We start from the raw sequence: 12,879 nt of genomic DNA, 5'->3' as shown, positions 1-12,879 counted from the left end.
CAGCCACTGGTCTCCAACTGCAGCACAGCAGCAGCGCAGAAGTAAGGGTAGCAATCTGCAACCCACCCCTACAATAACCTTGTAACCCCCCCACAACTCCTTTTTGGGTCAGGATCCCTACAATTACAAGACCATAAAATTTCAGATTTAAATAGCTGACATCATGAAATTTACGATTTTTAAAATCCTATGACTGTGAAATTGACCAAAATGGACCATGAATTTGGTGAGGCCTTAGCTATGTGACTTCACAGGCAAGTACTTACGCCCAGATTTTTAAAGGTTAGTTGTGTGCAGGTGTAGTTGTCAGCTAACCTGTGTGATGTATAGCAGGTGTTTCTCAAGACCTCTCTTGGTTAACATTGTACAGTAGCCCATGGAGATGGTCATCCTTCTCTAGTGGTCTGAAAGAGACTAGTGCTTCTCTTACCTTTAAGACCAAGTCTCAGGTCAAACCCATTAGTGAGAAGCCCAATGCAGTTTAGAACAAGCCCACTGGAATGATTCGTATACCAAGTGCAAGCTACTTTACTATAGTTCCTTGGGTTTGTGCTGTGGTTTTGATTGGAATAGAGTATATAATTGTCCCAGCTTCTAGAGGCCTGAAATAAGATGTCACCTGTCATTACTTCCAAATTGATTTTGGTTCCCCTCCAGTTCAGTGGAAGTGCACTGGGATCCTATTGTCAGGAGGTTCAGGTTCTAGTAGGTGTTAGATTTTTCACATCCAAAATGTCCCACAAGGACAAAGCTAGCCGGGTTAGAGGCATATTCATGTGATATCATAAGGGTAGTGCAGGCTGCAGATGCTGGTAAGATCCAGTTGCTTTTCCTGCAGAGTTTGGGATTTCCAGAGAATCATGAGTCTCCAGGATGAGTCTGTTGTAATCCAGAAAATTAGACCTCAGAGCACATCAGCTGTGTTGGTGACACAGAGGTGAGAGGGTAAGGATTGGAGGCAGATGTGCTCTTTCTTTTTAAGTTGTTTTTGGTGTGTGGGGGGAAGACATCTTGGGAAACATCTGCAAAAGCGACACCAACGAAAGAAAGAAAATCGACTGCCAGCACCTTGAGCTGGAACCCTGCATTCATGAGAGCCCTGCATTCCTAGCCACTGCCCAGACTTGTGTCTATGGCCAAACCGCTAGGCAGAGAAAACAGGAGGAGCCATTTTTCTGTTCCTCTCACCGGAAGGAGGCTCTCTCATCATCGGCTGCTTTCCTCAGCCTGGGCTAGGAAATGGAACAAAAGATGTGGAGACTGAAATCCCAGGGTCAGGACCTGAATGTATGTAAAGAAAAGATTGGGTTAAATAATGCCCTACAAAGTGTAGGGTATTGTAGCTGAAACAGCAACCATGTTCCACCCCAGAGGTAGCTGCATTGCAGAGCTGAGTGATTTGATTCCTCTTTGTCAGTTCTGTTCTCACATATGCTAGGGTGAATATGGAGTGTAAAACAGATCTCACCATGTAAAACTGGCCTAGGTGAGATCTGAATGCCAGAACTACTAGTGATCTATCTGACAGTGTCTGACTCTCAGAAAACCCTTTGTAAGAAGCTGAAATGGCTTCCACAGGGATTTTTCTGTTCTGGGGGTTTCAAAGTCCTACTCAGGAACACATAAAAGAGGGGGAATTCATCTCTACTGTAACTCCATTGAGCTTGCACCAGAGATAAATGTGGCCCTTTGATTGTGCCAGGGCATTCCAACCAGGTCTCTGTGAGTAGAGCTGAACTTTCAAGAGTTACTGTGGAAAGTAACAATGCTACCAGCTGATGATCAAGCTGCAAGTGACAGACCCCAGCTAATGGGCGGGATTGGGCTGAGAGCTTGAGGGGCTTAGTGGGCACAAATAATCCTTTATGTTATATTTTGTATTATATAGTTTAATATATGAGGGAGAGGCCCGATGCATGGGTCAGCTGCCTAAAGGCTTTGATCCATGTAAATTAACAAAATAAATACTGTAGAAATGGAAGACAATCAGAAACCCCAGGGGAAATGGCTATAGAGGAATACAATCCATCCCAGTGTGTGACAAGGACAAGAAGAACTTGTAATATAGCAGGACAGTATGGCTGGAATTGACAGGAAAAGACATTAGTACCATGGGACAGTAAGCGGTTTAACAATATTTGCTGCTATCAGCTTGCATGTATTTTTCTCAGCAATATACAACGACTGTAGTAGGGCTGAGGTCTCCACAGGATCGTATATGCTCTGAAACCCTGCACATCTGGTTCCTCAAGGATGTTGTAGCTCTTTTACAGGGAACCACAGAATGCTCTGTAAAAGGATTTAAAACTTATTTTTCATGCCATGTGTACTGTTCATGCCAGGGCAGGGAAGCTACCCAGTGAACTTCTCTTTGGAACTGTATATGGGAGCCACATGGCATCCATTGGGTTCTCAGAATTCTATTGGGCACCAAAGCCTTGAACCTTGAATCTCAATAAAATTTCCAAGGGGCTGCAAATATAAAAAATGCACTTGTTAATTTCAGTAGCTTCCAATGGGGAGAGAGGAAGGCAGAGGGAAACACTGAGGGGCAAACCAACTCAGTGGCTTCCCTGCTAGGAGCTGTCACCCCTGGAGATCTGGCTTTGAATCCTGACTCAGGGAAATAAATTTGATGTTTGATTATCCAGACCCAGATGGATGCATGCCCAGATCACAAAATCGCCATACAACATGGCTTTATAGGTAGCCTCCCACTCAGGTGGGAGTTGGACCAAGGGAGATGTTTTCCTTATTGATTGGACACAAGCCATTACATTCGGATCTGGATCCACATAGTCCCAAGGTTCAAGGGGATTTGAATTCAGGGTTCTGGTTTGGGCCCATCTGTGGTTTTTAGACTAGGACTCAGGTATATCTGTAGATTGGAGGCCTGGAGGGTGGCTCCGCTCTTCGCTTCAGAGAGGTGTAAGTAGCCTGTGTGATTTGGTCTCTCTCTTTGTTTGGAAAATGAGCCAGATAGATCTCTCTCTGTGGTGGTGTTACAGCACTGGCAACATCTGACACTAAAATGGAACTCACGTCCAGATTGCCACGTAATAGGGTTATTGGGGTTAGGAAACTGCTGAAAAATCTCACCTTTCTTTCCCCTTTCTTTTTCTAGCTCCCTGAGGTGCAGTCCGTGGCTCCAGGTGCTGGCCCTAAAGCTGGAGGCACCAAAGTAACCATCAGAGGGAGTAATCTCAGCGTAGGATCTGATCTCCGCATCCTGGTCAATAGCACTAAACAGTGCACAAACCTCACGTAAGTGCTGTCTGGAGATGACCTGTGTTATTGGGCTGGCACTTAGGACTTGCTGTAGATGCACCAGTGAGCAGGAGTCTAAGAGCCTCAGCTACTAGGAAGGATCATATTGTTATAGCAATTGATCAGAGAGTTGGCGTTCAGAGGGAGTCCATTGAGCAATGCTGCCAGCTGGCATGATGGCTTACAGCCAAGGAGCCAATGTCACCTTCCTAAAAGTAGCATCCAAATTTATCCACTAAGCTGCCCCCTCCTCCATCCCAGTTGTCATGAGCAGCCTTGTGCTTTGCAAGTGTGGTAACATTGAGTTGTCATGTGGCCACTTGACTTAAGGATGTAGTGAGTTTCTCCTGTAGGACAAATGCAGGAAGTTAAGAGTCATAGTTATTACTGAGTATCAGAGGGGTAGCCGTGTTAGTCTGGATCTGTAAAAGCAGCAAAGAGTCCTGTGGCACCTTATAGACTAACAGACGTATTGGAGCATGAGCTTTCGTGGGTGAATACCCACTTCGTCGGATGCATGTAGTGGAAATTTCCAGAGGCAGGTATAAATATGCAAGCAAGAGTGAGTCAGGCTAGAGATAATGAGGTTAGTTCCATCAGGGAGGATGAGGCCCTCTTCTAGCAGTTGAGGTATGAACACCCAGGGAGGAGAAACTGCTTTTGTAGTTGGCTAGCCATTCACAGTCTTTGTTTAATTCTGAGCTGATGGTGTCAAATTTGCAGATGAACTGAAGCTCAGCAGTTTCTCTTTGAAGTCTGGTCCTGAAGTTTTTTTGCTGCAGGATGGCTACCTTTAAATCTGCTATTGTGTATCCAGGGAGATTGAAGTGTTCTCCTACAGGTTTTTGTATATTGCATATTGCCAGTTATTACTGAGGTGCAGTGGCTCAGCAGTGGCAGAGGTGATACGTACAGTTGGTAAAGTACTCTGGGTCCTATGTAGTCTTGTGGTTATACACAGCCCTAGGAGTTAGGTGGTCCTGCTTCTAGTCCCAGCTCTGTCAGACACTTGCAATGGGGCATTGGTCAAGCTGCCTAGGCTAAAAAAAAATTTAAAGCGGCCAATAATTTTAAATGTACTTATTTTAAACAAATTCTATATATATTTTAACCCCAGATTAAATAAATTTAGCCATTCTGTGCACGCACCCTTGCTGAGTAATCATGTGGTCTTGTTATAGGGTCCACTGTCTGTCCTTTGCCATCCCCACCCCACCGTTTTCTTGTCTCTGTGTTGCATCTTGTCATTTCAATTGTAAGCTTCTCAGGGCAAGGACCTTATGCTATTTATTGTACTGCAAGGCACACTATTTGATGCTGTAAAAAATAACAATGTTGGGTGCCTCCATTTTGGGAGCACCAAGGTGTCTCATGTCAGGTTGCCAAAAGAGGAGATATCCCAAATCAGCTGCCAGTTTTTATATCATTGGCCTTAATCTCTCTGTGCCTCGGTTTCCTCACCTGCAAAATGCTGATCATAGTACCTCTCCCATGGGAATGGGAATTGTGAGATGAAATCCATTGTTGTTCGTTGGTGCTTTGATATCCTCCAGTGGGAAGCATCTAGAGTGCAAAGTATTTCCACTGTTAAAAGCACTCTCAAAAGACAAAGCCATTATTGGAGGTGTGGAGCAGCTACATGGCTTTGTGCTGCTTGCTGCAGCCGAATGCCAAACCTGAGGCCTTCACCTCGCTGCCAACATTGGGGCTGTGGGAATAGGTCTCTGCTGCCTCATGTCATGCACTCTTTGTTCAGCTGTTGTGCTCTGCAGCTTGCTATGTCTTTCTCTTTCCAGCCGAACTGCTACCACCATCACATGCACCATGCCGGCCGTGGAGCTCACTATGGCTGTGCGACTCTGCGTCCAGTTTGAGAACAAGTCTTGCATCAATGATAACATCACATTCAAGTATGAGAGAAACCCGATTATAACAGATATCAACCCGACAAGGAGTCAGATCAGGTGAGATCCCTGCACTGGTGGAGAAGTCAGAGTCTCTAGAGACCCTCCCCTTCCCTGTGTGGTCATTGAAATGTGTTGTTTATTTTGCTGAATGCAAACGTGAAGGTAGTACTCATCAAAGTGAAGAGCTAGCAGGACTGGAACAACAGAGGTGCTGCAGATCTGAGTGAGGGTGCATAGACACAGCTGTTTGACCCTGAGATTGAAGTGGGGTGCTGCTGGTCACAACTGAGGTGCAGAGCTGAACAGTGACCTCAGGGGAAGAATGTCTGAGGATGTTGCAGGTCAGGACTGAGGTGCTTTGGCAGAGCAGTGTGGTGTCCCCAGGGTTGGAATACCAGGAGCTATCACAGCTCAGGACTGTGGTGCATTGGCAGAGCTACATAGAGGAGTTATGCAGACACCTGCTGTCTGTGGGCCTAGTTCTAGCAAGTTTCTCTGAAATTCACACAGAAAATGGAAGAAAAGCATTGACTGTCATCCTTAGTAACTTTACTACCTGTCTTCCTCTACACCGTTTAGGTGCCTTGTGGAAGTTCAAGTGGGGGCCGACGTCTATACTGCAATAAAACACCCGTGGCTGGAACATCAACCGGCTCAGGCTGCGGGGCTATAAAATGGGAATGAATGTATATATCTCCTATAGCTGGAAGGGACCCCGAGAGGTCATTGAGTCCAGCCCCCTGCCTTCACTAGCAAGACCAAGTACTGATTTTCCCCAGATCCCTAAGTGGCCCCCTCAAGGATTGAACTCACAACCCTGGGTTTAGCAGGGTAATGCTCAAACCACTGAGCTATCCCTCCCTGAAACCCCACGGAGAGTGGGGAGGGTCCCAGCCCCCTGGGCTGCAGCCCAAACATCTACACTGCAATTTTATAGCCAACAGCCTGAGCCCTGCAAGCCCGAATCAGCTGACATGGGCCAGCCATGGGTGTTTTATTGCAATGCAGACATACCCTCTGAGTCTTAGGATTCTGACTGGCAATAACACTGCAGGCCATCAGCTGAGATTTGTAATTTTGGGTTTAAATGGCTCCGAATGCCACCACTTTTCACTTTAAAGCATGTTACTTTGGTTTCATTGGTCTCCCCAGAGCCTCTAAACTTCCTGTTGCTTTTGGGTTTCTCTGTGAAATCCCAGCTCACTTAGCAGTAGAATCTGAAAATGCAGAGCCTGAGTCTGACCACAGAAATCTGAGAATCCAGCACCTGAGCTTCCTCTCCAAAATGCCATGAAAGCAACACCCTCAGAAAGTAAATGCAGGCTACCAAGACTACAACAGTCCAATGCTATCTACAGCCTGCCTAGCAGAACCATGACGCAGATCACAAGTGCAATACCTAGGTTACAGGCTGTCTGAGCATGCACATCAGTGATACACCCAACCCTCAACTTCTCACGTGGAGTTTTATCCGTCTCAAGACTGATGAATGGCAATAGTTGTATCTAAACACAGAGCGACAGCTACAAAATGTAGAGGCTTACATCCAAAAAGGAGCCCACCAGGGCATTTCTCATTCAATTGGAAACTGTTTTTTAAACTTTCTTTGGTTTCCAAATAATAGAATGTTGGAAATTTGATGGAAGTTGTTTTCTCCTGGTGCGTACACACTACACTCTCTGTTAATGCAGAGCTACTCACAAGGGTTGGGCTGTACATAGTGGTTTGTTTTGTAGGGTTACTTGTGAATATTGTTCACACTGATTTGTTATTGTAGGGTTACTTGTGAATTCTCTCAATACTAATATGTTGCTGTAGGTGTGATCATGAAGTACCAGTAACTCAGCAAATAGTTAGATCTCATTTCATTTATGGCATTGCTAAAATGATCGGTATGATGAGGAGTAAAGTTGTTTTAAAAGGCCACGGATCCCAAACAATTACACAGACGTGGCAAGAGCTTAACAGGGACAATAAACATCTGTAACAACAATATACTACGATCTATAGCAGTTTTAAGGGCTTAAGAAGGCCCAGACTATAAAGGCACGAGACATAAGGCACTGAATATATTGAGCCTGTTGGAGATTAGGGGATAAATCACTACCCTCCCCCGACTTCCCAAACTAGTTACTTGATATCACCGTGTCATTAAAGCAAATAGAACATGAAATGGGGGAAATGAAAAGCCACATGCAGGGCAAAGCCTGGGTGCAATTGCTGTTCAACTGAAGACACAAGCCACTCCTCCCTCCCTCCCAGAGAGGCGTGTGCCCCAGCCATCTCATCACGCTCTTTAATTGCATCCACATTGACAGCGCCTCATGCCACAGGTGGCAGGTCCAAAACACAAACGAATTGTCACAGTTTTTTTCCCCTAAATAAAAAAAACCTGTTTGAAAAATGCAGAATGGGCATTAATGCATTAAGGGGCTGCTTGGCCCGCCCAGGACTTAGCCTTTCTTTGCTGAGCTAAAAAAAAGAGTAAATCCTAATTCATCTAAGTATTGAGCTAGTTATGTGTTAACCCTTACATTACTGGTCCCTGGGTAACCTGCTCTGCTGTAATCATCACATGTCCATTACTGAAACAATATGCTATTCCCTGAATATTCAGCAGCAGCACAGGATTTTCAGTATTTTTATATATATATATTATATTCAGCATTTTTCCTGCCTATATCTAGTTAGTTCGGCAGCATATATGTTGTCAGTGATACGTGCACTCCCTTTCTCACCTCTTTCTTATTTTCCCAGTGGAGGCAGGATCATCACTCTGGAAGGACACGGATTTTTGATGGTTCAGAATGTGTCAATGGTGGTTCACAGCATCGGGAAAGAACAAACAGTAAGCGTCCTGCATTAATGTAGCACAAAGACACTGAACCAGGTTGTCTGCCTGGTGACTGGGGACATTCTGAATAATAATGTACCATCTATAAAAGCAATGGACCTGGTCTCTAACCCTTGCTGCTGATGGGGCTGTGACTGGGATGAATGTTAAGTTCCTTAGCTCAGAAGAATGACAGACCTAAGTTATGCCCATGCACTGTAATTATTATTATTAATGTTTTCAGTGCCATCAAGGTGCCTGGTGCTAAATAGTGTCCGGCTGTTGGTGCACACAGTTGCCTGTCAATCAATGACTAAATGAAGCTGTCCTATCTGAGGTAGCTGCAGCTGCTTGAGGGCTCTGGGTCTCTCAGAACGTTTGCTGACACATGACTGAGACTTGGGTTTATCCATTTTTGATGCGCATGCTCTTTCCTGCTTTCAGAACTGTAAGGTTCACACCGACACTATGATTACCTGCCCCTCTCCAGCTGCCTCCAACCTCACTGTGGGGAGCAAGCCAGCACCGGTGGACTTCTACATCAATGGACGCCTCTACACGGACGACAGGCTGGCTCCCGATGAGTACATGTACCCCGAGGAGGCCCAGCACACCAGCAAGTTCAGCCTGGAGTACTACGCCGACCCCCAGTTCTTCACAGCCAAGAAGGAGAAATGGATCAAGCATCATCCCGGGGAACCCCTGACTCTGGTTATACATGTAAGAGACTAACACAGGGCATCCTGGATTCTTGGCAATAAGACTTTACACTAGGATGTCACCATTTTCTCACTGTGAGGTTCTTCAGTGGGTAGGGTGCCTAGATACCATAGCGCGTGATGAGTGCCTTATAAATGCAATAGAGAGAAGGTCTGAGGGGTTAAAGGAAGGATGGGTGTAGGTAGGGGCTAAGGGGGAAGAAACTCACAGAGGAGTGGACAGCTCATTCCCAAAGGTAATACTAAGTTCTGATGAGCCTGCAGTCTCCTACTGAACAAATTATGGTGTTGGAGTATGTAGCTTGACCAAGTGATACCATAGGGAGATGGATTATGATACCCTCGTACTGTATTTGAAGGATGTAGCAGCAAGGAGGGAGATAAAGCACTGGATATAGTTGGAACAGACCAAGTGACCAAAGGGTCTTTTCCATATCTAATGTCCATGATTGTAGAGATTGGTTCTTGTAGAAATGGGCTCTGAATTCATCTTTGATGGCTACTGAGTTAAATTAACAAGGAAGTCGGAGCAAACCAAGACTGAGTGGTTTGGACAATGTAAAAGTTTAAAAACCCTCGTTTGTTGTAGAATGTCCTCACTGAGTGAAGCATACTTCAAAAATACTTTCTGCCTCTCTCTCTAATATAATGCAGCCATCCACAAGCTATCTAGGACTTCCCACCCCGTTTCTCTCCCTCCCTATATAGTCTCTCTGATATGTATTTGCCATGCACAACCAGGGCAGATCAAAGACAGTATTTTCCAGGCTTTGTCAGGGCGTTTGTCCATTCCATGCGCCACACTGAGAGACAACGAGGGACTGGAAACAGGAAAATGAGGAATGGGCGGAGGTTGGATGTCCCATGGAATGTTGGAAAAATGGAAGATGTCAGCGAAGAGGGAGGGCTTTCCCAGGGCTGACTGGTGGCAGGAGGTACAGGAAGTTTACTAGGGCTTCCACAAAGAAGCCATTGCAAGTGGGCCTGGCGCTCTGGGGACTGACTAATTCACTTTGTTGTCCTGGTTTTGTTTTTGTAATTAGAAAGAGCCTGACAACCTAAGCCTGGAAAGCGATGAGTACCAAGTGAAAATTGGCCTCCTTTCTTGTGAGATACAGATTGTTTCAGACAAAGTCATTCACTGCTCAGTCAACGAGTCACTGAGCACATCGGAAAGACAGCTGCCCGTGACGGTGAGTGCCACAAGCCAGGACCGTCTGAGCTTGCAGGACGAGAGCGCTCAGTGTGTTGAACTTAATATACCAGGGAACCCTCATGTTAGCCTCAGGATTCCCTTAGCACTCACCTGTGCAAAGCACGAAGTGAACACACCGCTGGGAACAATTCTGCAATGGCTGAAGAGGGGTGGACTAGATGAATGGAGAGGTCTTTTCCACGTCTCCTCTCTGTGGGTGAAATACTGGCCAGTGCTGAGCACCAGTGCCTTCCATGGGGCTGAGCACCTCTCAGGATTTGGCCTAATGATTCTGTGACATCTAAAGCATGGAGAAGGCAGCCATTTCCCTGCAGGTTCTGGGGCGCTGACAGCCAAATGATGGCACTTGGTCCTGGTGGGTTCATTTGAGAACTGACTGTTTTCACTATAAGCTGTAGAGGGAAGTCCCACAGTTCCAGCAATGAGTGTAAAATCCCACTGTCACTTGATCCTTCTCCACTAAAAGGTTTTTCTTTGAATGGCTCATGTGAAATGAGTTTAATGGTTGCCAGCCCAGTTACTAGTTGTCGGGCCCCTTTGTTATCAGTGTCAGCAGACGAGCGAGGATTGAATGGGAATGCAGACCTGAATGCCCCTCTCAGTCCTGTAGTGGCAGAGGAGTGCAGTGGAGGGGGCAGTGCTGGGAAGCTCACATTGCCACTGCCCATCTGCAGCAGCTCTGCAGATAAAAAGAGGAATTCAGTCGTCCCCAGGGCCATCGATCTGGCATCTTTCCCCAGCACTAGATCATCTCACTGGCCCGTCTCGGTCTGATGGAACTCCAGGGACAGGCTCCAAGGCCGTTCTGATGTCAAAGCAGCTCTCAACTGTTCTTGGGAGGGTTTGCGTTTGTGGCTTTACTATTGTTCCTTACTCCTTTTTTCCAGAGGGCGTCCCTAATTGTATGCCTTTGCCTTCAGCTTTCACTTCATTTATAGCCCTTGGCTCCTCAGGGGTGAGATTAAAGCTGTTCACAGTTGGAGACAATGTCTCCACCTGTCTCACCCGCCTGAGAACCTGTAGACTCCATCCCCGCTGATGCTTTTTCCAGTAAATGTGTTCATAATAAATTTGCAGGGACTTGTGGCTTAGGGGGTAGGAAGAGTGCAGAGAGATTTGAAGAATGTGTGGCCTGATGTTCCACAGAAACAGAGTACTTCAGAAGAAACCCCACTGCTTCTGTGGGGGGAGGCTCTTTATTCATTGCTTATGGCCTTTGTGCTTGACGTTCTATGCAAAATCAAAACAAACAAATGCAGAAGTAGCAGAACCCAGGATTTCCTAAGCCATAGTTAATGAAAACAGGGAAATTCTTTTTTTTCTTTTTAGTGGGAACCGAAAAACAGAAAATTCTTATTTTAGAAAAATCCTGGTCTTGTGATACACATCTTGCTAGCTTTGGTTTCAACAGCAAGCTTTCTGGTTAATGCCTTGGAGGTGCCCAGAATGTAGATAAACAAGGGGATGATACATGTTACTAAAGTCACATCTGGTTATTAGCAGTGTACCTGCAGTAGAGGTGCAAATAGATACTGGGGCAAATCCTTCCATTTGGATGGCTAAATATGAGTTTCATACAGCTGTCTAAATGGTAGGACTTGCACCCATAATTAATTGTGAGTGAGTGCAGCTGTTTCTGCACAAAGGAAGGCTGCCCTTTAAAATTGTGGCTCAGTATGGGTGAAATTCTCCTGATCCTGATGATGACCCCTCACTGCAAGTCTCCCATAAAGTCAATGGACGTTCTGCCCACGTAGGGAGAGCAACATGTCAGAGATGTTGCTCTGACAGCAGAATTTTGTCCTACAGCAGAATCGAACTCTACACCCCCACTCTGTGGTAAAGTAAGGAAACCACATTTAACCCTGACTCAAATGCACTCTGGCCAATAGTTTGTACCTATAAAATGGATTTTTAATAGATCTGTACAAAAAATCCAAAAGGCCTTAAGGGACCTTCAAACCCATTTTAGTTCACTGCAGAATCATTTAAACACTGAAACTGGGATTTCTGCTCCTGGCAATAATGCAAATTTGGGCCAGGTTGGCTAGAATAAAAAATCCAGAATGTAAAATGAACTTTTTTAGACAAAACACATGAAAACCTCACTACAATGTGTATTGCTTTATAGTGGCTGTCTGATGAACACCCTCAATAGATGCATAAAGCCTGTAAAGAGGGGTGTGTGTATGTGCTCAGGGAATCTCTGCCTTCTGTAAACATTTTTTCTAATATAAGCAAGAAAGCCAGCTTTAGAGTCCCTTCCTTGCCAGCTACAACAGGGCTATCATGTTACTCAAGAACATTTTACACCACCAGGGTACTAGTAAATTCCTGCCATCGAAAACCACTGATTTTTGGCGTCTTTTGTAATTGAAATAAATCTCATCTAAAAAACCACCTGGTGGCACATTGGATTCAATAGGAGTATAGATAAGAGGGTTAAATGCACTCAAGACAGGATTAAGTCATAACATGACCATCCCTCACAAGTGTTTGTCTAACCTGTTCTTAAAAACCTCCAATGATGGAGATTCCACAACCTCCCTAGGTAATTTGTTCCAGTACTTAACTACCCTGACAGTAAGATTTTTCTAATGTCCAACCTAAACCTCCCTTGCTGCAATTTAAGCCCATTGCTTCTTGTCCTAGTCTCAGAGATTAAGAAGAACAATTTTTCACCCTCCTCTTTGTAACAACCTTTTATGTACTTGAAAACTGTTATCATGTCCCTCCTCAGTCTTCTCTTCACCAGACTAAACAAACTCAGTTTTTTCAATCTTCCTCATAGATCATGTTTTCTAGACTTCTAATCATTTTTGTTTCTCTCCTCTTCTCAAGGTTCCTTCCCCACTCTGAACTTTAGGGTACAGATGTGGGGACCTGCATGAAAACCTCTAAGCTTAACTATCAGCTTAGATCTGCTTTTGCTGCCAC

At 45.2% G+C, this 12,879-nt stretch overlaps 1 protein-coding gene across 1 annotated transcript in view; it reads left to right on the top strand.

The window, feature by feature from the left end:
• The window catches only part of PLXND1 (plexin D1), a 139,662-nt gene that overhangs the window by 68,903 nt on the left and 57,880 nt on the right, over positions 1–12,879 (top strand). Inside the window, exons 15-19 of the mRNA XM_054034801.1 lie at positions 3,125–3,264; positions 5,064–5,231; positions 7,932–8,022; positions 8,452–8,727; positions 9,770–9,919. Coding sequence (XP_053890776.1) covers positions 3,125–3,264; positions 5,064–5,231; positions 7,932–8,022; positions 8,452–8,727; positions 9,770–9,919 — 825 coding nt within the window. The remainder of the gene's footprint in view (positions 1–3,124; positions 3,265–5,063; positions 5,232–7,931; positions 8,023–8,451; positions 8,728–9,769; positions 9,920–12,879) is intronic.

This window comes from Malaclemys terrapin, chromosome 7, assembly GCF_027887155.1.
Source record: "Malaclemys terrapin pileata isolate rMalTer1 chromosome 7, rMalTer1.hap1, whole genome shotgun sequence".
Lineage (NCBI taxonomy): Eukaryota > Metazoa > Chordata > Testudines > Emydidae > Malaclemys > Malaclemys terrapin.
Note: the sequence above shows the minus strand (reverse complement) of the source record. Positions and strands in the feature narration are given on the sequence as shown.